The 24464-nt window shown below is 40.1% G+C and overlaps 2 protein-coding genes across 3 annotated transcripts in view; one reads left to right on the forward strand and one right to left on the reverse strand.

The window, feature by feature from the left end:
* CTTNBP2 (cortactin binding protein 2) overlaps window positions 1-10554 on the forward strand; it is a gene marked incomplete at its 3' end in the record, with an annotated part of 90771 nt that extends 80217 nt beyond the window's left edge. Inside the window, exons 18-23 of the mRNA XM_082014396.1 lie at window positions 259-464; window positions 698-883; window positions 4236-4296; window positions 5198-5330; window positions 7344-7445; window positions 10306-10554. Of these exons, the coding sequence (XP_081870522.1) occupies window positions 259-464; window positions 698-883; window positions 4236-4296; window positions 5198-5330; window positions 7344-7445; window positions 10306-10554 (937 nt within the window). The remainder of the gene's footprint in view (window positions 1-258; window positions 465-697; window positions 884-4235; window positions 4297-5197; window positions 5331-7343; window positions 7446-10305) is intronic.
* Window positions 10555-18885: 8331 nt separating this feature from the next.
* Window positions 18886-24464, reverse strand: part of CFTR (CF transmembrane conductance regulator) — a gene marked incomplete at its 3' end in the record, with an annotated part of 97993 nt that continues 92414 nt past the window's right edge. For both annotated transcript variants that reach the window (XM_082014296.1, XM_082014295.1), the window contains 4 exons: window positions 24226-24315; window positions 21051-21223; window positions 20604-20709; window positions 18886-19092 (listed from right to left, as the gene is read on the reverse strand). In XM_082014296.1, coding sequence (XP_081870422.1) covers window positions 18886-19092; window positions 20604-20709; window positions 21051-21223; window positions 24226-24315 — 576 coding nt within the window. The remainder of the gene's footprint in view (window positions 19093-20603; window positions 20710-21050; window positions 21224-24225; window positions 24316-24464) is intronic.

Consider the following 24464-nt stretch of genomic DNA (forward strand, 5'->3'; position numbering starts at 1 on the left):
TATCTGAAGGAGGAAAAGCATCAGACAGTAAATAGTTTGCTAAAGCAACCTGAAGAAAGTTAGGTCAAATAGTTTAATATAAAAGAAACACACAAACCGTACCTTAAATAAAATCAGTTCCTCTCTGACATGTGGTAAAATAGGAAGTCCAAAATACATGTTTCTTGAAAATGCAAAATCTGATATGTTACCCAAAGTATAAAATCTTGTGTTTTGATCATTATCTCTGAAGTTAAGGGATTGTTTGTGTGTCTACAGGTGGATGTCCAAGTTATGGAATGCAGTGATAGCTCCCAGAGTTCAAGAAGCAATACTCTCCAGAGCCTCTGTGAAAAGACCATCTGTACCAGGACAAGCAACAGCCAGAAAAAATCCTAGCCAAGGTCAACAGGCTGTTGTTAAAGCTGCTCTCAGTATCTTGCTAAATAAAGCTGTTTTGCATGGATGTCCTCTACCCAGAACAGGTAACAGTTCCCAGTCTGAAAGGCAAGTAGTTGTATGTTGCCAAAGCGGGTCTTTTAACTGTTTGATTCCTTTTTTAAAACCTCCGCAAAACATAACTGTAGGTGTGTGGTTAAAAGGAGTTGTGTGGTTAAAAGCATTTACAATCACTAAACTAAGTAGTTGTATAAGATAATCAAAGAATAAACATTTGCAACAGTCAATTCTTCTTAACATTGTTTTACTTTTGTTTCAGAGCTAGATAATTATATAGCAGATTTTAAGGGAGGAAATTTTCCTTTATCCGTGGTTTCGAGCTACAAAAATTGTAGTAAGAAAAGAGGTGAGAATGCTTCTTGGAGAAAAGTGAGCACAAGTCCTCGCAAAAAGTCAGGCCATTCATCCTCCCAGTCATGGAGTAAGCAGGAGACAAATACTGAAGGTAAAACTTTCTATTCTCAATCCTGAAAGAAGATGTGAGGGTTTAAGCTGCATCATTATGAATCTAACTTTTTTTTTACATCATAAATTAAAAATTCCCAATTAAATGACACTCGTGTTTATGTTTACCAGTAAAAAATTGTTTACTATTTTTCCCAAAAACTAGTTCTTTGTGACTGTGAGGCATCCTAATTAATTTTTTTTTTTGGTTTGTTCTAATGCCGTTCCTGTTATCTTATGATGAGGTAGGCTTTGGCTCAGACGGTGGAAGACTGAGCAGTGGTTCCACCTCATATTGCATGGAATGATGTTCTATCATTCTCTTCCTCAATACCAGATGAGAGAAAGCTTCATTACTTGATTGGTACTCTTTAGTTCTACACCTAATTTACAGTACACCTAATTTTTGGGGTTTTTTACATATACTTTATAGCTTCACTACAGTAATTTATCACAGAATCACAGAATCATTAAGGTTGGAAAAGACCTTTAAGATCATCAAGTCCAACCATCAACCCAACACCACCATGCCCACTAAACCATGTCCCAAAGTGCCATGTCCACATGTTTTTTCAACACTTCCAGTGATGGTGACTCCATCACCTCCTTGGGCAGCCTGTTGCAATGATTTGCCACTCTCTCAGTAAAGAAATTTTTCTTAATATTTAGTCTAAACCTCCCCTGGTGCCACTTGAGGCCATTTTCTCTTGTTCTATCACTAGTTACTTGGCAGAAAAGACCAACACCCACCTCACTACAGCCCCATTTAAAGTGGTTGTAGAGAGCAATGAGGTCTCCCCTCAGCCTCCTCTTCTCCAGACTAAACAACCCCAGTTCCCTCAGCCGCTCCTCGTAAGACTTGTTCTCCAGACCCCTCACCAGCTTTGTTGCCCTTCTCTGGACACGCTCCAGCACCTCAATGTCCTTCTTGTAGTGAGGGGCCCAACACTGAACACAAGATTCGAGGTGCGGCCTCACCAGTGCCAAGTACAGGGGCACAATCACTTCCCTGCTCCTGCTGGCCACACTATTTCTGGTACAGGCCAGGATGCTGTTGGCCTTCTTGGCCACCTGGGCACACTGCTGGCTCATGTTCAGCTGGCTGTCAAGCAGCACCCCCAGGTCCTTTTCCACCGTCCAGCTCTCCAGCCACTCCTCCCCAAGCCTGTAGCGCTGCGTGGGATTGTTGTGACCCAAGTGCAGGACCCCGCACTTGGCCCTGTTAAGCATCATACAGTTGACCTCTGCCCATCGATCCAGCCTGTCCAGATCCCTCTGCAGAGCCTTCCGGCCCTCAAGCAGATCAACACTCCGGCCCAACGTGGTGTCATGTGCAAACTTACTGAGGGAGCACTCAATCCCCTCATCCAGATCATCAATAAAGGTAGTAAACAAGACAACTTGTGACCGGCCGCCAACTGGATTTAAGTCTCTTCACCACAACTCTCTGGGCTCAGCCATCCAGCCAGTTTTTCACCAAGCAAAGAGTCCACCTGTCTAAGCCATGAGCCGCCAGTTTCTCCAGGAGAATGCTGTGGGAGACACTGTCAAAGGCTTTACTAAGGTCCAGGCAGACAACATCCACAGCCTTTCCCTCATCCACTAGGCGGGTCACCTGGTCATAGAAGGAGATCAGGTTGGTCAAGCAGGACCTGCCTTTTATGAACTCACGCTGGCTATGCCTGATCCCTTGGTTGTTCTGCACATGCCCTGTGAGCTCCCTCAATATGAACCTCTCCATAATCTTCCCCGGTACTGAGGTCAGGCTGACAGGCCTGTAGTTCTTGGGATCCTCCTTCCAGCCCTTCTTGTAGATGGGTGTCACATGGACAAGCCTCCAGTCGTCTGGGGCGTCCCCTGTTAACCAGGACTGCTGATAAATGATGGAGAGTGGCTTGGCAAGCTCCTCCACCAGCTCTCTCAGTACTCTTGTGTTGATCCCATCAGGCCCCATAGACTCGTGGGTGTCCAGGTGGCACAGCAGGTCATTTATGTTGTTTATGTTGTCTGAATCCATGTAAAAATAAATGAATACATGCATCCTCAGATCATTCATCCTTTGTTCAATCTTATTAGATAAAATGAGTATAATAACCTAAGAAGCCCTGTAGTGGAAGGAAGAGAACTTTGGTTTTAAATTGAAGATTTTTTTTTATTTTCTCTTTAATTGCAAAAAATAAATGTAAAAAAGTCTGTGCAGTCACAGCTAACATAAAGTTTTCAAGAAGTTTCCACATAATTTTCAGTATGCTGCTTGATGAAGAAAGCTTTATATGACTGGGTCTATGCATGTGTATAAATGTGGAAGTTATATTAGTAGCTGACACTTTTGAAATGTCTTTTCACCTGAAGATCATAAGCCATCTAACAAGCGGTGTACTACCCAGGGATAGCATCTGGATATGTGCAGAAGCAACATATCATTCTTCTAAAAGTACACATCTGTCTAGAAGGAAAACTTAGGAGTATCATAACCGAATACAATATCGAACAGGAAAACTTCTAGAGGGCAAAATCAGATGACTGACTTTTGCTTTCAGAAAATGAAGGTAACTCCTTCAGAGAGAAGAGTTAGGAAGGGATATAGAGAGAAAGAGGCTTCAGCACCCACACACTGTAGAAACAGTTAAGATTTTAGCCTCTATTATCTCATATATAAAAGACTGAAATACCTGATGCCTTTGTAATGTTAAATTGAGCTATTCATTTCTTCAACTCTTGTTCAGAAAGAAATCTCCTTTTGCTGAACTGCAACTCTAATGTCCTGATTTTTCTTGCTAGTACTCTGAATTGTGAACTTATCTAATCCCACTAAGAGGATTTAAGAAAGCAAATGAACATAACCTGAAGTAGAATGGTTGATACTGTATCTTGTACCTGAGAATGTTCTTGGAGTCCAGTTAATACCTGTGAATATAAGTTAAAAATGGGACGATGAATTTAATTTTTGTAGCCTTCCATTTCTGACTATCAGAATCAAATGTGTTCCCGATTCCAAGTAAGGGTAAGTTGTTTGATCTTACTTAAATGAAGCAAATGTAAATCTTTTCCTGTTGACAAGTGATTTCTCTTTGAGAGAACCAGTAAGGGTCATTCGAGTGTCTCGCACAGAAGCCTCATGTTCTATCTTCCACAAAAACTTGGGCAATTCCTGCCCCATTTGCCATTTTATAAGTACCACGTGGCCCTAATGCTACTCTGAACAGTTTCAAGGGACGTATTCTGAACTTTGGCAGACTCTATTGATATAATTAGCCAGTAAATGGGAACACATTTTCCCTGTTCATCGCAGATGAATGAAGAAATCAACACCCATGATAACACAATAATAAATCAATCTGTCTTTTGCACAGGTATAAGATCTAAGACTATGTTGCAACCACACTGTAAGAAAAGATCTTCTCTCGACACAAAGTAAGTTTTAATTTCTGATATTTGTAATGCTTGGCAAACAATAAAGATGATAAAATTGTGTTGTAAACCAGCACATTATAATGAATAGATGAAGAGTTTGTATTTGGTAATGTTTTGGTTCTACATCTGAAGAAAGGAATCCTTTTTAATTTTCATTTCTAAGAGAAAATAAAATTTATGTACTTTGATATAATTTTAGAACCCATTTCTGTAATTCAAACCTTGCAGCACTACATGCCTTTTTATGTAACAGAATAGTCTATGACTTAAGAATATTATGTAACACTTACTCTGCTATGAAAAGCCAACTGTATGCTTTATTTACCTGGCATTATACTTTAAAAACTCCTCTCGCTCTTTCAGCTTACTGAATGGCAATTCAAAATGGTATAGTACATGCACTTTAGTCTAAATGATACAGAGTTTCTCTAAGAAAGTGTACAAATTAGCCAGAGGGAACTGCATTTGAGACTTTACTTCAGTCTGAAACCTTGGTTCTACCATACTCACAGGCACAGAAAACATAGAATATTTATGCTTACAGTATGCCAGGGGTTTTTTAAGTATTTGGAATAAAGCCCAAAAAGGACCATGAAGTAAAAGTGATTGCTCCATCTTAAAAAGAGGAGAATTTTTGAAGATAGTAGGCAGAAGAATCCTTTGTTAGAATTTCAGAATGGAGAGAATAATTTGAATAAAAAGAAGATTTATTATGATATAACAACTATTGACAACTATTGCTGCCACTGAATTAGATGTTATTTTCTTTGTTTGTGGTATTAAAGGTCATTTGGAAAGAAATTTCTATTTTCCAGGTGTGTATAATATTTATTTTAAAATTCTGTACCATAGCTTAACTTTGATTGTTCTCTCAGCTTGGTTTTGTTTTTTTTTAAACCAGATCTTCAGAGAAGGATCAATTGAAAACGTTAAATCTGGAGCAAAGGCTGTCCCTTGGTTCTGATGATGAAGTAGATCTTGTGCAGGAACTTCAAAGTATGTGTTCCAGCAAATCTGAGCCTGATATAAGCAAGGTAAACACAAGGTTTTTAAATAATTTACATCATTACCATATGCAGTTGTTTGCTATGTGTTTAAAATAAATTTTTAATTTACAAACACTGCTTGAAGAAGATTATTAAATTATTTGGGAATAAGCCAAAGTCGACTAATAAATTATACATTTGAGGGTAAGTGCTCTGGTCTAATACGCATTATTTTAAATTACACCTTCACTATTTTTTCTCGTAGAGATTTTTGCAGTGGAGGCTGAAATTAATAAGTTCATAGATGGCATTTGCATATTCTATGCAATAATAACATGCATAGAGTTGCATATTCTATGCAATAATGCATAGAAGGCTAAGACAATATCCTTCTATGCGTTATTGCTTCCCCTGTTATCTTTCATGCTATCATTGCTTCCACTGGGAAACTGTTTTGTAGTTTTAAAGACATAGGAAGTTTTTCCTAATATGCATTGCACATTTGGTTTGTTTTATGTAATCCCCATTAGCCATCACAGAACTGGCTCAAAGCTCCTCTGCTGTGCAGGCAGAAGTCAGTTTTGCTGCCCCAAGCAAGAAGGAATGGATTGGCCTAATTCTTTTTTCTTTAACAGTGGAAGAAGAGCGTGAAGGGTACTTGGAAGGCTCATAGGTTTGGGGCTAAGTTCTGTGCTGGAATGGGTTGTGGGTGGTTATGGGAGGCCTGTTGGAGCAAAGAGGGGAACTGTGGCTCTCTCTCATTTTTCCTTCTACACCAAAAGCATCCAGCTCTCCCTATAGCTGTAGCTATTTATTCTTTCCCTTCTTTCCTCCTAGCACAGCTGAAGGAGATGGTTGTGACAGCAGGCTGTGTTCACACCGGAGCAGCTGTTCCATATCTTTTGAAACTCAGATAGAGTCAGTCTTAGGCTATTGTCCGCTTAGGCTGCGTATTTACATCCTCTATCATCTCCCTGAACAGCAGTTCCATTAGTTTTGCTTTATTAGATATTCTGTTTAATCTTAGTAGTCAACCAAGTTTTTATTAAAAAAAGAAATACTGTGTTTGGGAAGATTTTTCAACCTATTTAATGCAATCCTTTATTATGGTGTTTTGTTTGGGGTTTTTTTTTTTAAGTATTTACAGTACTTTCATGAGTCAAATGCACCAAGCTGGCAAGCTAATCACTAGGCAGTTAGCTGGGATTTACCATATCTATCCTTGAAAGAATGGGATGTGCTTAAAGAAATGGTAACCAACTTAAAATTGTGTTTAATAACATGTAAAATGTAATTGCTTGTTGTTGACAATTCAAGGAAATATGATAAAATTAGATAAGGAAGGAGATAGATGTCACTGTCTTTTGTTCAATTTCCTCACCATGGGTGGAACCATCCATGGCTGGAATTTCTGTTGTTGATTCCCTAGCTGCCTAGTAGAGCCTTACAGAAGTGAGGGTGCTGTTGTGTGTTTTCTTTGTGTGATGTAATTTCAGGCTGCCATCAGAATAAGTAATTCTACTCTCTAAATTGCCCTTTCACTCAAATATGCTCCTGCTGCCTCTGTTATCTTGGGATTGAGTACCTTTGCGCTTGCGGAGTTGAATCAGATCAGCTTGCCCCAGGATAAAATACCTAGCTTTCAGTGAGGACAGAAGGCTGATCAGACTCTATCTGCTATTGCATGGTCACAAGGTTTGGTGGAAAACAGTAGGGAAGAAACACGGCGGGAGGAAGAGAAAAGGATTATTCCTTTCTGTAATGATCCTGGGGCTGGATAAAATTCAATGGGAAACTGCTCTTAAGCTCCACTGAATAATATTGCTCTGGAAATGTATGTTTAATCTTCCTCTGATAATAGTTGATGTGAAATCTCTCTCTCCCGTCTCCTACAAATGCACTCAAGAGCAAAGGAAAGATATTTTAATCATTCTTTAGATGGTTATGCATTGCATTGCACAGAAACTACATGAAAAAAAAAATCAAGTCTCCAAAATTTGGCAAATTGAAACGTCTGCTATGAATACTTTTAAAAAATCACCATTTTCTTATCTTTTTTAGATTGCAGATTCTAAGCATGAGCTATTGATGTTCAATAACTCTCCGAACAATTCTGTATTTTCAGCAAGTGGTACTAACCCAAGTAAAACAACAGCACAAAAGGTAGGTGAAACAAATTTTGTAGTAGGAGAGGGAAGGTGTCTCGAGTTTCTCCAAAATCTCAATTCCTGATTGGATCCAAAGGATTCATGTTCCAGTGCCCTGTTTATTACAAGAATAAACTCTCCTGATTCTTAGGAAACTTGCTAGACATACCATGCCAAGTTTCTTCCATGTGTCTTAATGGAAACTAAAGATTTATTAAACAATGGATGTATTTGCTTCACTTTTCATGTTTACATAAAGCCATGTCCCTAGGCCAAGTATTGTTAACATTACTTTGACATTGGGAGTTATTTGCATCAGATTTCAAGAGAAATAAAAGCCCCAGGTTCTTTTTTTTTTTTTCCCAATTAATGGTATTCAGTAAGTTTGCAAAAGCACAAAACTTTTAAAAATTCTTGATGTAAAAATCACTGGCTCATGGTTTATTTTTGTTCCTATTTTTTTTAGTGATTATTCAAATATATATGATTTCAAACTACTGTTTTCCTAAGTGTTATTATCTAAGTAGAATTGAGCTGCTCTGGTGTCAAGGCTCTCAGTGGTAGAAATTTTGAGAAGACATGACATTAACAGAGTTTGTGGAGAATAGCATTTCGTTCTTTTTTTTAAGAGATTCAGTTTCTTTTTTCTACCTAGCTATTTGTTGTAATGCCATATTATTTATGAGAAATCAAAAAAGCCCCTGTGTTATAAGTTTTGTGATTCTGGGAAAAGATGTCTAAATGCAAATAAACTTTACTGGTTTCAAAGCAGTTTGAGTGGGAAGATAAGCTGAATACTACTGAAAGATATTGTAGGTCCACTATCTCTTCTTCTTCTTTCCAGAAATTGAAATCATTGTGGGTCCTAACTTCCCTACTAAATATGAAAATGAAATTATATCCTGATTAGTTTTCATTCTTTGGATAATAAAGTAAAAATGATGCTGTCTCTGTTGTTACACTTTTTTCCCTTTTCTTATTGCTCCTTGCATTTTTTAACATCAAGAGTGCTTCTGAGCACATGGCTCAACCTTAGCCAGGGCAGAATCGGTTGCCTATGTTCCCTTGCTAGGCAGTCAATGTTCCCTCAACATCAAAATATTCAAAATGTTAGAATATTTTCTGTAATTTTACTTAAAATCCAGAGAACAATCTCTGCTGAACAGAAACAATTTTAACATTGCAGATCCACATTTAGATATACTGCTTTTGAAAATTTCTCTAAACACATTAATTTCAGACATTCCAAATCAGAGCTCAGTAGTGATGCCTGGAAAATTTGGTAAGTCAGCTGACCTGCTCATTCCTACTATAAATTTTTCCTAGTGATTTTTTTTTTTCCTTTTAAAATTTCTTCTGACAATATAAGGCATAACTATATTGACTCTGGAAGTAAACCGACTTAGCTACCTTTGTGTTTTTTGAAGAACTTACTTAGTCAAAAGATTTCATACAGAATAAAAAAAATGGATTTCCCATATCTTTGTGAAGAAATCTTGGCCAAAATGAAGGAAACACAACCCGACCTTTTCCTAGAGGGGAAAGAAATCTAATAGAAACAAGCTTTGTTTCTAGATTGATTCATTACTACAACAATTTTATTAAAAATATAGAAGAGCACAGTCTCAGTTTGGAAGCACAAGTCAAACTTCTAGAGGCAATTGTAATAATGATAAACCTATGCAGCTGCAAGAACTGTGCCTGAAAAAGAGTTTGAGATAAGAAAAGCATCCTTTTCCAAAAGTAAGTAGAATTCTGTAGGTAACAAAAGCAATACTGCATGAGCAGAGGAGATCTTATCAACAGTAACGAGACAAATTACTTAAAAGGGCAACATACTCATAATTAATTTATTTTGTTGGCTGGAAGAAAAACTGCTTTCAAGTATGAGAAGGAGAAAACTGGTAAGAGGTGCAAAATCTTTGACCCAGGATGCAAACAAATTGATGGCATCAAGGATTAATAAGGAATAGACAGTGATGAATAGTCTGTTTTCATGCCACCAACCTTTACATGAAGAGCAGTAGCTGATGGTGAAAATTAACTTTTTAATACTGCTTCGTAAAGGGTGATCTGGATTCAACTGATGCTAATAGTTAAGGTCCTAATTCTCCTTTCCTGTCAGTGGAAAGATAGGCATCTCTCATGAAAGATATATGCTAGTGACTAGCATAAAATGGCTTAACTAAACTCTTTCTCCTTGACTATAAAGGAACAAAAAGTGACAACATACCTGACTTTGGCACTTCCAGTATCTAAATTTGGGCGCAGTGAATATGATCCAGTTTTTAAGAATGTAGCTTTTTAGCAGAAGCAATTTGAGATTTTAAAATCTAATTTATGAGAAAGCAATCTATAAGATTATGGATTAAAATGTAACTAGCATTTCAATTTATGTTCTTGAAGTATTATTTTTGTCCTGATTATTTTATTATTATTATTTATGGCCTTGATGGTACAAAAAAAGGGAATATCTGTATTCAAGCTGTAAAGCTGAAATTTTTGCTCATAACTACCTAAATTTTTATTTTTCCCTTTTAGCTGTGGCTGCAGCTCTCATTTTTCCACATGTATTTTTTTTATTTGGGTACTCCTGAACTGAGACCTCTGAGAATCAAGTTTAAGCTTTTTTTCAATGGCAATGCAAAAGCCCTATTGACTTATTTTGGTATTCAAAGATGTCAATGATATTTAGTTTCAGTCAAAGCAGCAAAAAAGAGCCATAGTTTGTTCACCAAGTAGTAAGAAACTGTCATATTAAACTGCAGGAGATTGTAAATAACAAGGGTTCCATGGGGCTGGTAGGGTTGGTTGGTTGTTTTTCCGTTCAAACAGCAATAATTATTTATACACAAAATGCCTTTCTTTATTCGTAGGATGGAATGCGTCCTCTCAGCAGCAGTCAAACTGTGGAAAGCAGCAACAGTAAATCAAAGACAGAGTTGGGTGTTTCAAGAGTTAAATCTTTTCTTCCTGTTCCTAGAAGTAAAATCACCCAGCCTTCTCAGAATACTAAAAAAAGCAGCAGCAGTAATACAAGGCAAATAGAGGCAGATGATAATAACACAAAAAGAGAGATTTGGAATTTGCACAAAAAAGAACAAATAGAAAAATCTAATAAATAAACCTGCCTACCATACCATTTTCTGTGTTCATATAATCTCTATTGCAAAAGAACCAAGTATTCAAGTATGTAAATATTTTTTAAAAATAAACTGTTTCCCTGTAATGTAAAGTTTGTACAGGACCACAGTTTTATTTCTATGTAAATCAGCTGGAAATTATATTGATCTAAACTTCAGAAATGGGCAGTTTTGCCACCTTCATAGGTTTTTTTTCTTCTTTTATTATGAAAATTACTCGTTTAAATGATAATATTCAGGGGTATTACCACAGGATTCTGTTTGTGTATATACTGTACATAAATATATTCTATTAGGTTCACGTGTTAAACTGCATTCAGATGAGTTGCACAGTATGTACAACAATGGCTTAAAGCTATTGTACATGCATTTTAAAGACATGTTTTTATCTTCACTTTATGAAAAATTAATGGAATGTGGCAATAACTAAAATGATTGGAAATGCAGATCAATTACTTTCAGCTACAAGCCATATTAAATACTTTGATTTCCCCATCATCTGCCTGCTGAATTGTGATTTTGTTTCTCCCAAGCTTCTCTTCATCTAGAATGTCATGAATTTCCGTTATAATTTTTATCTTTTAAAAAAGGAAAGAGATTGAGAAATTAAAATGCAATAAAAATTATTTTTTCTCAGACTCTTATTCTTTGATAGAATTGAAGAAAATGTGATCATTTATTAACTTAGTTTTTCTTGTATACTCTAAAAACTTTTATATACTTCATTAGTGTTTTAAAAGTATCCGAGAAATAATAGCGTTTTACAGAAACAGATTTTACTGAAAAGGAATTTGAGCACAAGCTTAACTACAATATTATCAGAGATAATGTAGTAGCGATAACATGAGTTACTATGTAATTATCAATTTCTATTGTGGATTTAAGACGTAATTGCTGTGAAATGATACTTGAGTTGCAGTTAAAATTAAGTCCTTTCATTTTTCCCCCCGCTACAGAGGTAGATCATGTTCCCACAAGGGAGAGTTTCTATGAAGGGAATATTTCCCCAGTCTCTCCTTAGGGTAGCTACAGTTACATACCTGTGAATTGTAATGACGTGGAAATGCTTGCTGTCTCGATACCTCATCTGGTAGGCAGAGGAAAGTGCGCGGTTTTCTTGAAACCAGACTTAGATGCCTTCTGATCAGCTACCAGGGGATGGTTTTGAGAGCTATGGACAGTAACATGGTCATGCCTATTTCATTTCCAAAGTAGCAACAAGACAAGCCTGGAAGAGGAAAGGATCACCTAACTCTTTCCTAATGTTTCACCTTTATATGTAAAACAGTCATCCCAAACTCATGTCAATAAAATTTTTGTACTGCATATTTTCTGTCTTTCTGTCTCTTAGTTTGTATGTGTGTGTTCTCTCTATCGACATAGAGTATTAGAAGCTTACTTCTGTAATTGTTTCCTGCACAGTATATTTAGAAGCTGCCATGTCTTTTGGTAACCACCCTTTTATTAAAACTTGAATTTCTTGCGTGATAGTAACATATAATTGGATACAGACGATTTCTCTAAAGGTTGATTTTTTTTTTTTTTTTTTTGCAGTAATTCTGGTGCTGAAAAATGGGGTGCTACTTTTGCAGCTGGCTCTCTGCAGAATGAGTCAGCTTCAAATGTAGGTCAGAGAAATGGGTCTCAGCAATTAACATCCCTTACATGCCGAAGCGGTGTGAGCAGCAGTGTGGTAGCTTGTGTGAGAAGTTCCACCATGGATTCCGTGGTGAGGAGAAACACAAAATAGAAAACATGTTTTGTAGTGATCACATAAGTTGCAATATCAGGATTTGTAATACAATAAATCATTATTTTTTTTAAAGAGCTATGAGAAAAGAAAGAAAATCCTGACATGCTTCTAACCTTCGTTTGTTCTACATTGAAAATACACCTTGGAAATGTCAGATTTCATTTAGATCAAGAGTTAGCAGTGTGTTTCTGTGTGGGAAGACCTTAGGCACAGTGTCCTAAAGCATGTTTTGAGATATATTTTAAGACTCTGTATATTGTCTGTGAGAATCAAAAGTCTTCTGTGCTGTACTTTGAGTGAAAATCTGCAGAAGACAGGGTAACTTTGGTCATCTGTTCACAGTTTGAAAGTTCGATCTCTTGCTAAATTTAGCATTGCCTTTCAATGCCCTCATTATCCTTTCTTTTCAGCCTGCTGTCCTAATCTCTCTCCATCTGCATCTTTTACCTGCTTGACTTCTACCTGCTATCATTTTGTTTGTCTTTCAGTTCAACACAGTCTGTGATCTTCATACATCTATAATCACACAGTATTTTGCAGATCTCCTAATTGTATCTTATCTTCTGTAACAACTGTTAACCTCTCTTGTTAGGCCATATCAGTTCCTGCCCTCAAATAGCAAATGCTGCATAACCATCAAACAGTTTGCATGTGAACATACTGGCTTCTGTGTTGGTTTATCATTGGGGTTGTGATAGACTGTGCAGAAGCAAGGCAAGGCTCTGTTCATGAGTTAAGGGCTTCACTGTATCTTCAGTCTCTTCCTGTGATGCAACAAACAGCACTCCTCATACATCACTTGTAATATCAACTACTCTCATTCTGGGTTAGTAATGAGCAAAATAATTTTTCTTCATTGCTTCCTGTCTTAAGCAGAGAAGCTTCAAGTGTGCTATCTGTCGTGGACTACGCTACTCCATGCTGCACTCTGCTCCCATCTAATACCCCTTTCCATGTCTTTAAAAGAGGCGAGGTAAGCGAAGATAGAAATACTCTCGTCTACGTGGAGTAGAAAGTATGGGGAAGCTTCTAAGGCTGCATCCATTCCACAGGCTACTAGGTCAGTGAAAAGACTTCTTATTTAGCCCCTGTCTGACTAATCTACGCTCCTCATGTGCAACTCAATCTCTTCAACCAGAGGAACATGAACAATCACCTCATCCACCAGTGACCTTGGTAAGTCCAACACTTTCTAGCTCTCCAGTTCAAGTCAGCCCTGAAAATAAAAGCTTTCAGCATGTCTCCTATGGAGAGCAGAAAAACTGGGGAAGCAGAATAGCTGTTACAGATGGAAGAAGCCAATTTGGAAAAAGGATGAGTGCCCACTTTCTTGGTGATAACACTGGCTGGAGAAGTTTATCATGCTCAAACCATAATTAAGAGACTTTAGAATTACAAAGTGAGCTGTTCTTCAGAAACTTGAAGTCAAAGCAACTGTCGAGGCAGCACAAGGTGTGTTTGTACTGGGCTGTAGCAAAGGCAGGCTCAGAAGGCAGAAGTTTGCTTTTGCATACTGTTAAAATATCAGAAAGAATGAACCGTATCCTGGGCTGCATCCAAAGCAGCGTGGCCAGCAGGTCGAGGGAGGTGATTCTACTCCGCTCTGGTGAAACCCCACCTGGAGTACTGCGTCAAGCTCTGGAGCCCTCAGCACAGGACAGACATGGACCTGTTGGAGTGGGTCCAGAGGAGGGCCATGAAGATGATCAGAGGGCTGCAACACCTCTCCTATGAGGACAGGCTGAGAGAGTTGGGGTTGTTCAGCCTGGAGAAGAGAAGGCTCTGGGGAGACCTTATTGCAGCCTTCCAGTACTTAAAGGGGGCTTAGAATAAAGATGGGGACAGACTTTTTAAGCAGGGCCTGTAATGATAGGACAAAGGGTAATGGTTTTGAACTAAAAGAGGGCAGGTTTCAACTAGATATAAGGAAGAAATTCTTCACTATGAGGGTGGTGAGGCACTGGAACAGGTTGTCCAGAGCAGTTGTGGATGCCCCATCCCTGGAAGTGTTAAAGGCCAGGCTGGATGGAGCTTTGAGCAACCTGGTCTAGTGGAAGGTGTCCCTGCCCATGGCAGGGGGTTTGGAACTAGATAATCTTTAGGGTCCCTTCCAACCCAAACCATTCTATGATTCTATGTTTAAAATGTTTCAGGAGAGGAAAATAAGAAAACCTGTGCACACATTAAAGCCTTTATCACCATGAGAAGGTTCAGAAAGAAGAGAAAACAGGCAAGAAAGTTATGACATACTTGAAAATACCCAGCTGCATTTACAAGGGCTGTATTTTGAGACTGAAGTAAGTCCTGGTGAATAATATTAGTAGCAATATTGTTTATCCTAGCAACAGGAAATTGTTTTTGGAGAACATGAGGGTTTGTAAAGGAAATGTGTTTATTGCATTGCATGTTGCTTAATTTGCAAGATTTTTAGGCAGCAATTAGTCCATTAGTGTACAACTGTACACTCAGTTCTAAAGTGATTTTTTTTTCCCCAAGTGTTAAATCATAGCCAAGTAATGGTAGAGCTAAAATACCAAATCTTTTACTAAGTGTTTTAAAAGGCACCTTTTCCAAGAGCTGCCACATTTCAGTGAAATAACTTAAACCTGTTGCTTGAACAGGATAGAACTCAAGAAGTGCAGAGGCAACCAGGCGTTTAGCAGCTCTTATACTGGTATTGCTGACTGAAGGATGTGAGGCTTGTGAAATGGATCTTAAAGACTTTGGAAATAGGTATTTCATTAATAAAATACTAAAGCTGGTAAGACACCAGGTAAGCAACTGTGAAAGCAAAATTGCTTTTTGGAACAGCAGCCTTGTTTGAGCCCAGTGAGATACTGAGTAGTTACTGCTAATGACAATTATCAAGCTGTTTTGTGTAGTTATTTTGTATATAAGATTTATGAAGATGTCTAAATATGTACAGTTCAAGTTTGTTTAGGCTAATCTTGCTTGGCCGTTGCTGTCCTAAGAGCTTCTTAGTGCTGTATTAGCAATTTGGCCACCCTCCTCCCTTCTCCTCTGTTCTTAAGGAGAGCTACATATCCTCTGAAGAGTAATTTCATTCTTTTCAACTTTTTTTGGTTTCTTCCTAGCAGGCTGTAAAATTAAATCTTCATGGGCAGTATTAGAGTCAGCATGCTCTTCTCTTTGGCTGTATGTTGTACACACAAACCCCTTTAATAGTACAAGCGTGTGTTTTTAAGAACAAAGTGCTTTGGGTGGAGTATTTTTTTTAATATCTGTTTTGTTTTATCAAATGTATGCAAAATGAAACATGTGAAAAGAAAAATTCTCTTAAATAATGCTCAGCCTGTGCTTATGAAAGTTGTTGTTTGTTCTTTTCTTCCACTGTGCTTGGGTTATAGCCTCATTTTCTTTTCCTGTTTTTTTTTTTTCCCCTGGTGCTCCATTTTCCATCATGAACAGCATGTGCAACCTCCCAGATTAGCTTCAGGCAAACAGGCCTGGGAACTGTTATCTCACTGACAGCAAGTACAAGAACGCTTACGCGGTAACGTGCTCTTCTCGACCTTTGTTAGGAAGCAGGTGCCATCCTCCTCCTCGTTATGGAGGCTGGTACCGACCTGCCTCCTGTTCCAGCCTGAGCTCCAAAGTAGCTGAAGCAGTATTTTTGGACTACTAAGAAACAGCACGTTCTTCAGCCTTTTCCCACTTGCCCTTGGAGGACAGAGAAAGAGCAATTTCTGCAGGATCTTGCCTGGGCTCTTTGGAACAGGCAGTGTGGTGGTGGTAGCTGGGTACCCATGGCTGAAACTGTGTCGATGAGTGTTGTGCTACCAGGCTGGGGGCAGTCAATTCACTGACTATTTTTTCCTTTAAAGTGCTCCTTCTGCCTGTTTGTATCAGTAGTTTCCACGTACTCGACTACGTGCTCCTGCTGTGTTTACGTTTTCCTTTCTTCAAATGTCTCCTTGTCGGCTTACTTAAACTTGCCACCTCCTAACTGTCTTTAACAATGACCCAAAAAAATTAATGCTACTAATTGTGCAAGCTTTGAAGCGTGCACTGCTTCTGATGACGCAGTGGTTCTTTTCTGCTGGTCTTTCCATATTATTTTGTTTATTTAGATAATAAACTCTCCCACATGGCATGTCTGATCCTCTGAGTAACGTCCTGAACAAGAGTGATCCTTGGCATTCCTCCTTGGGCTTGGCTGTGCTGCAGCAGCCCTGGTCTCCTGGCCAGGCTTGGCCACGTATGCTGTAAGAACTTGTACAAACGGAGAGCTGGCTGCATGATACAGTGTGCGGTGAACAATTTGACGGGGTAGGGAGAATGGAGGTGGGATTCAAAAGTGATGCTACTTCAATATACAGTTGCTTTTCGGTTGTTATAAAGGCTAAAGCAAGCAGAGCTTAGTGGCAGAGAAACAGTACTTGGCCAAATTGAGACTCAAGGATATCAAGAACTCTCTGTGAGCAAGAAGCATCGTTTCATGGAGAGAATCAGGCAACGCAGGGAGACGTTCACACAGACAGAAAGGAAAGAGACCCAGGTAAGCACTAGAAGATAGATAAAAGCACAATATGAAGGGAGGGTGGGAAAAAAATAAGAAGGAAAAAGCGTATTTACAGAGGAAATACGTCTTGTGGGACAGAACCAGAGGGAAACAAGAGTGAGAGAGAGGGAGCAGCTGCCCTGGAGTGAGCTCCAGCGCTCGCAGGCTCAGCCTGACCCAGCAGCACCTTGAGCGGCTCTCCTGCACCGTGCCCAGCCCAGCTGGACCCTCTTTTTAAAGTCTTTCTTTTGCCAAGGGGTGATAAAGGAGGTTGGAGGAACCCAGCTGCTCCTACCCGTTCTTCCGGTGGGAGCAGAGCAGCACCGGCAGCAGCAGCGCCCGTGGCCCGGCAGCACCACCTAGTGCCGCCCGCCCGCTGCACGCCCAACGCCACCGCCCAGTTGCCGCCCGGCTCCCGCGGGCCCAACGGCGGGCCTAGTGCCACCTGGCCACCGCTGGCACGACGGCACTGCCCAGTTCCTCCCGGCTGCTGCAGGCCCAATGGCGGGCCTAGTGCCGCCCCGCCTGACAGGAGCCCAACGGCACTGCCTAGTGCGGCTCAGCCGCTGCAGGCCTGATGGCGGGCCTAGTGCTGCCCAGCCCGCCACAGGCCCAACGGCACCTCCTAGTGCGGCCCAGCCGCTGCAGGCCTGATGGCGGGCTGCGAGCCCCACCTGGTTTGATCGACTGGTTTTGTGAGACATAAACTGTTTGTTAAAAACGAGGCATGTCTTTTGATGGGCAGCAATGACTGAGGTAGCAGAATAGGTCTGCAGTGTCTGCACTGTGGGCAGGGGCGTGTTGTAAGGTGTCGTACAGGCAGTCGCTTTTTTATTTATTTTATTTAAAGAAATAAAAATCTAAAATGTCTGTATCACTAGAATACTTTAGTGCACAAAGACAGCGTTGGACAGTACCTGGCCTAACTCCAGGGCTGCCCTTGTTTTTGACAGCTCTATCATAAGGTGACATCCAAGGCTAGTAGCAAAAAAACCCTCAAGTATAAAACTTTTCATACAAATATATTTTTCTTTGTAGTACATAATCACTCTTAAAATACATCATTTCCTTAGTAAATGTTTGCAACAATATTAAAATAAATAAAATATCCTAGAGAAGGTTTAGTTTCATCATAAAACTGCAAACCAGAGGAGTATAAAAATTAACATCATTATTAAAGTCTACTTCAGAGAGGTTTCTTGGGGTTTTTTGTTTTGGTTTGGTTTGGTTTTTAGGCCAGAGTAAAAAGCATGTAAAGGTGCCAGACCTATGCAGACTATTACCAAGAGTTCTACCTTTCACTAGATACTGATGTCAGCCTGCGCTCATCCTGCTGCGAGTGTGTGCGGGATGGGGTGGAGCGTCTCCTAGGTTTTAAGAGAAAATACCAATTCGCCCTTAACCGTGGAGATGTGACAGATGTTGACTGGTTTACAAGTCAATATCCTCTCTTCCTTCATTCTCACCTACGCACGCGGAGCAGTGCGCTGTTATGAAAGGGCCTCTGGCCTTTTCTGCTAAGTTGAAATTACAGTTGTTGCATGAAAAACAAAGAGGAGGAAGTTTTCTGTGCGCCTTGCTGATATTGTCCCTTAATTCATTTGCAGGAAGTGAATCTGAAGAAGCTTTTTACATTCTGATTTTTCTATTTTCCACACAGATTTGTTTATTTTTCTCCTTTCTTCCTGCTGTCTGGACCTCTCACCCCAGAAATAACATTTCTAAAAGTTCTGAAACGATTATGTTGGGCAAAGCAGGTTACTTCTGCTTGCCATCTTGTTTGTACCGAATTGGAGCAGCTTTTCAAAGGAAGTCTGGTTTTACCATTAAAAGTGGCAAAACTTCAAAGAATGTACTAACTTGCACACAATTAACCATGGAAGGGAAGTAATTCCCAAATGCATGTGTAGTCGCTGCAGTGAACACCTCCTGCAAGGTTCAATTTGTGCATGGCTCCTGCAGGCTCAGAAGTGCTGGTCCTGTCATCGTGGGGCACTGCTGACAATTCACTCCACAAAGAGGGTCCCCACACCATGTCTCACAGCCTTGTCTCCTGCACTTCTTCCTCTGTCTCCTCCTGCAAGGCAGTGATTTTGGGTCTAGGTTTGCGTTTGCTGGAGTTTCTGTGGTGTACCGGGAGCAGCTTAAGGCGATCGGCGTGGCTGATGGCTTGCCTGAAGGAGCTCTTTTCGTTCAGCAGCTTCTGAATGGATTCATACTGCCGCAATTTATTGTCCTCAATTACCTGAAGAAACATATCAGTCTGTTAGATGGGCAATGGTGATACTGAGAGAATTCAGCTGACACAACTAATGGAGCAGGGAAGAGACATGAAGACAGAGCACCGATCTTCTTCTAACAGGAGAAGCCTGGTTTAGGTTGCAATTTCTAATTACAACCATAAAAACAGATGTTAAAATTTTAACATGTGGAAAAGTGCCTATTGCCTAAGTTACAAAATGCTGTTGGGCTTGCTGATTTCTCCTTGCAACTTGATTTTTACCTCTGAGATTGTTGAAGTTTCCAGGTAGCATGGCATTTCCCCAGTACTACTAAATTGCCAGGTTAAGAAAGTGTTAATGGCAGAAAGCAGAGTTACGTCGCAAGCAGAGGGAGAAGGCTGCCAGCAAGGTGCCAGGCCTTCTTTGCTTTCTTCTTGCCAAACAAGGAAGCGCTGCTGGCCTGTGTTTGAAGGAGACAACAGGTTTGCCCTGTACGGCTGTGCCAGCCTCCCCTCTCAGGCAGCAGATGGGGAAAAATCAGGCTCCGCCACTGGCACTGCGATGACAGCACGTCTCGGGTGAGGGCACGGGTCTGACGGGAAAGAGCTTCTAGCAGCTCTGTTGCTAAAATGTTGTTCGGAGGGTGAGAAACCTGCTCCGGGCAGAGGCTGCATGCCTGCTGGGGCTCTACTGACACAGCTGACTGCAGCACGGGCTGTGGGCTGGCAGCAAGGTGAAGTCCAGCACACATAGAGGAGCAGCACATGCAAAAGAACATACAACCTGCCTGTTGACTAGCATGCTTCAACTTCAGGCTGTATTCCTCCTGCATAGCAAGCAAATATACATGGAAAACAATGTTTCACTCTACTAATAACATGAATGACCCTCTTATGGAAGAGTCAAGAAAATACAGAGGAAGGAACCTCATTTTTAAGAACAATTACATAATTTGCCTTTTATTTCCTTTACTAACCATTTTTATATATAAAAGGAAATAGCCCAGGACTTCAGTACTTTGTCACCTTGATTAAATGAGAAAGGAATCAAGTGGCTTGATGAAAGAAATCAGCAATTCCGACCATCAGATGTTTTCTTAGGAAACCCTCTTCCCCACGCAGCCTCCTATTGCTCAAGAGGAAGTGCAGCCATTTCTGCATTTGCAATGGTAAAGCTCTGTGAGGTGCTGGGATTTTTTTCTGGGGTTCCTGAGCTAATCAGCAATATAAGGCACCTGGATCAGCAGCTGGATAACCTACACAGCTGTCCTCCTGGTTGAAAGAAGGAATCCAGCTCTTCCATAATGTGACCCAGCTCATCTGAACACAGGTGTGTGTGACAGCTCAGGTGAAAGAGCAAACAGGAGCCTGCTGCTCTTCTGCAGGTGTCTAGGTTGCTTAACTACTGTGAATGATCCCCATCAATCCAGCCAAGATCATCAATGCAGCCAAGTTCATCAATTCAGCTTGGTGCATTTTGCACATTCATCAAATGTAATGAAATAACAGTATCTGAGACTACGAGAAATGCTCACCAAAAATCGCTGGCACTCCAGCATCGCCTCCAGCCTGTGTTCAGAGAGTATCACCGTGCAGTTGGCAAACGCGTGCTTCAGGGTCTTCCTTATCACTTGGGAAGTTCTAAAGGGAAACAAGGATCAGTGTTTACACTGCAATGTACATGCCAGCACAGCTCATAACTTTATTGATAGTATTTAAATAGTCTAGCTGTGTGTTGTAAAGCGTGCATTGACACCAACACTCTGCAGCATCTCAGTGTCCTGCATTTCTGCTGTGCAAGTGCTTATCGGTCATAAAGCTAAGGTGGTAACTAGGCCTCCCTGAGGAGAATTACTAACATATATGACTGAAATCAGGTTTAGTAACGGGCCAGACAAGTTACAGAAGGTCCCTTTTGGTGGTGCTGCCTCACTGATTTTCTTATTTCATATTAGAAGATAGAACAAATGATCAAAACGTACACAGGGTCCAGGTGAGCACTTGGTTCATCGAGCAGCAAGATTTTAGCTTTGCTGAGAACTGACCGGGCAAGGCACATCAGCTGTTTGTGGCCGTGACTGAGGACGCAGCCTCCATCCACAAGAACGAAATCAAGCTGGCCTGGAAATTGCTCAATTACGGATTTCAGCCCAACCTGCCAGAAGGAAAAAAGACAGGAAAAATCAGTGAGATACAGTTACTGCTGACTGTGGGTATGGCAACAAATGCCTTTAATTTCCTTGCCTTTCATTTCTGACAGTGAAGAGAAAATATAAATTAATGAAAAGGATAATCTGTCCTATAAAAACTACAAGCTAGTAGCTGGATGATGTGAAAAGCACTGAAATATTTGACTCTTACAACATGCTAAGATTTATGGTGGGAAGCTGAGAGTCAATGCTTCATTTGTTTGTCACATACAATGAGTTTTGGCATTTTGACCAAAACATTCTGAGTTAGCAGGCTAGAGAGAGCAATGTATTTGAAACTTCTTATCCAGTAGCGAGGTACGTCACTGGAAATGTTAAGGAAAGTGATTTTTAGTTACTAGAAGTGTAGAAAGAAATGACCGAAATTCACATGCTACATTACAGCAACAGAGACAACAACCCAGGTCACCCTGGCCGTCATCTCTATGGCTCTGAGAGCACTTCCATCTGCTCCTTTTGCTGCCCCAAAGGTCCTGCACACTTTGTTCACACTGATGGCATCACAGGCTTCCCTTGAGCTCTGGTGACAAAACATTTATAGGGGTTCCCGTGCTAAGTGAAGCTGCTTCACCTGGACCAGAAACCGGATCCAGCCCAGGAGATGTTTTCTGACTGTTTCTTCCAGTGCTCCCTTTTGCTCTCATTGAGAGATGCATTTTGTACACCTCAAAGCAAAGCTTTCTATCTTCCACAGGTCCAAACCAACTGTGCTCCTTGGCCTAATCAGCATCGTTTACAGAGAAATTTTTGTAAAACATGAAAACTAGGAAACTATGTGAGTTGCATTGCTCCAAAAGATGTTATAAAAATGCACTGCAACCTTACTGGTTTATGAAGAGCCCCCTTCGATTCTTGAAATATTACTGATCTGCAATTCATTTTCATTCCATGGGAAAAAAAATTGTTGGAATTCCTCCTTTGTCTTTCCATTTTACATGGAAACCATTTTAAACTGGGGTGTGTGGGTACGTCTGTCGAGTTTCTGAAGAGTTCATGATTTTATTTATAAGTAAATTAAGGCCACTTTTTTGTTCTTCACTCCTCTTTTGAACACACACCGTATCCTTTAATGAAATTTTGCAACTAATGGCTGGAGAAGTTGCCTTCTTCTTAAAACTGCACAAGGTCTCTCTGTGTACCCATAGGGTCCGGACAGCTACCTGCAAGAATAAAACTTAGCCTCAAAAGTTGATGCAAGTCTGACAGATTCGGGTGCTGAAATACGGGGGGCAATAAAAAGTGAAACATCTGACATCTATTCAGACAATGCCTTGCCCTCTGCAGCTGATTGCGAGGAGCATAAAAAGCTGATGCTGATCTCAGCAGGATCCTCTAAATCTTCAGCAGCCAACATGGGTTGGGGATAAGCTGACAGTCAACTTTCTTCCTGTGCCGTTCTCCCAAAGTTACACTGACTCACTGTCGCTAACAAGCCAGATTTCAAGAGCATGAACTTTGTAAACAACCCAATCACTCCTATGAAAATGTATTACAGCTCTTTTTCTTTTCTGTTTGCTTTGCTGTCTCACCTGTGCAATGAAAAACCCTGTATCACATATGGATTTGCCAAACTCCTTAATGATAAACACTTCAAAATAATTCTTGCCATTACAAATGAGGTTTAGCTCTTTAAAATCTCAGGCTCGATTGACACGCACAGTGAAAACAATCCTCAAAAGCAGAAGTAGAGCTTGTATTTTTCAAGAAAGGGGATGTTAATCCACAGTCCATTTTTCCCCTGCCTCAAAGAAGCGGAGAAGCACAGCACTGAGCACCCTGTTGCCTCTGCGGGGACTGGCTGAAAAGCTCCTGTCACATCATTTAGCCCAAAAAATGTCGTGATGTTTTTATTTGACAGTAAATTACTCAGAAAGTGTCTACTTTCCTCTTTTCCAAACATAGGGAAGAAATTAGATAAACCCAAAAGAGAGAGAGACCAAAGAGAGAGTTAACCTCCTGGATGGGAAAGGAGGAAGCTTTTGGATTAAGTCCCACACTTGTAAGCATTTTCTGATATTTGAGACTTGCTATGAACAAGGAAAATGGCACCAATTCATTATTGAGTCTGTATTAATTGGGTCATCCCTACCTTGGAAAGAGAAATCTGCTTTCTAGGCTGCAGCTCTCTCCCTCCCATAACTCCCACCTGCCTTTTCCCCAGGCATCGCATACACCTGTGCAACCTACTAAGCACTATCAGAGCCAATAGGTGGCATCTGACAACTGTAATGCATAAGCCATAAAACCTCAACATAAAATTAGAAGAAAACCTTGAGGTTCATAAAATCTATTACTCCATGATTCTTATTTTCCATGGAAGAGGCAGCTGCCTGTGACACAAGCGGTACGTAAGCCTGAATGCGGTGTCAGAGTGCTCCTTCTCAGCTGGCTTTACATTGGCCTGAGAACCGCAATAATGGAAAATACTTTGACGAATGATTTTTCTAAGATGAATATAAATATCTCCTATTGCAATAACACCAGTCTTATTTCTAGGACAGGCCACAGAGGTTTTTTTTTTCTGGCCTCCAAAATGTTTACTAGAAATTTTTACACATTTTGGTAGAAAAATGCCTTGTAGAGATTTCATATATTTGCCAAAGCATTAAAATGAGAAAAGATTACAGGATGTTTTGCTGTATCAGCTTCTTCCACTTTTTTTTTCTCTCAGGGTCACCCAGCCAAACATAAAACCTCACCTATGCTAAATCACTGAGAACCTAGACTGTGCTATATGGAAGTTTATCTTTTTTTTTTAGAAAATATCTCTGACAAAGGTGCCTTTTTATTAGGTAATAAGGAAATACGGTCTATAGCATAGCATTATCTTTTCTCAGCACTTTTTTTTCTACGACTCTACATAAATGTAGCGTATGACAATCATTTGACCTACACTGCACTCTGCTGTAACCACCAGAGGGATACAAATAACACTGAACAGTTTTACCTCCTCTGCAACTTTCCATATTTCTTCGTCACTCCACTGTCCATAAGGATCCAAATTCATCCGAAAAGTTCCAGAAAATATGAACACTTTCTATGAAAAAAAAGATATATACACACAGGTAGATAGATACCCTGAAACATTGTGTAAAGCATTGTAAATTGTAAAGCATACACAGAAAGAATAACCTGCCACCATTACCAGATGGAGCTTATTGCAGGTTACTGAAAGTTTTGGAAAAC

Source organism: Phaethon aethereus (genome assembly GCF_964289735.1).
Source record: "Phaethon aethereus genome assembly, chromosome: 1".
NCBI lineage: Eukaryota > Metazoa > Chordata > Aves > Phaethontiformes > Phaethontidae > Phaethon > Phaethon aethereus.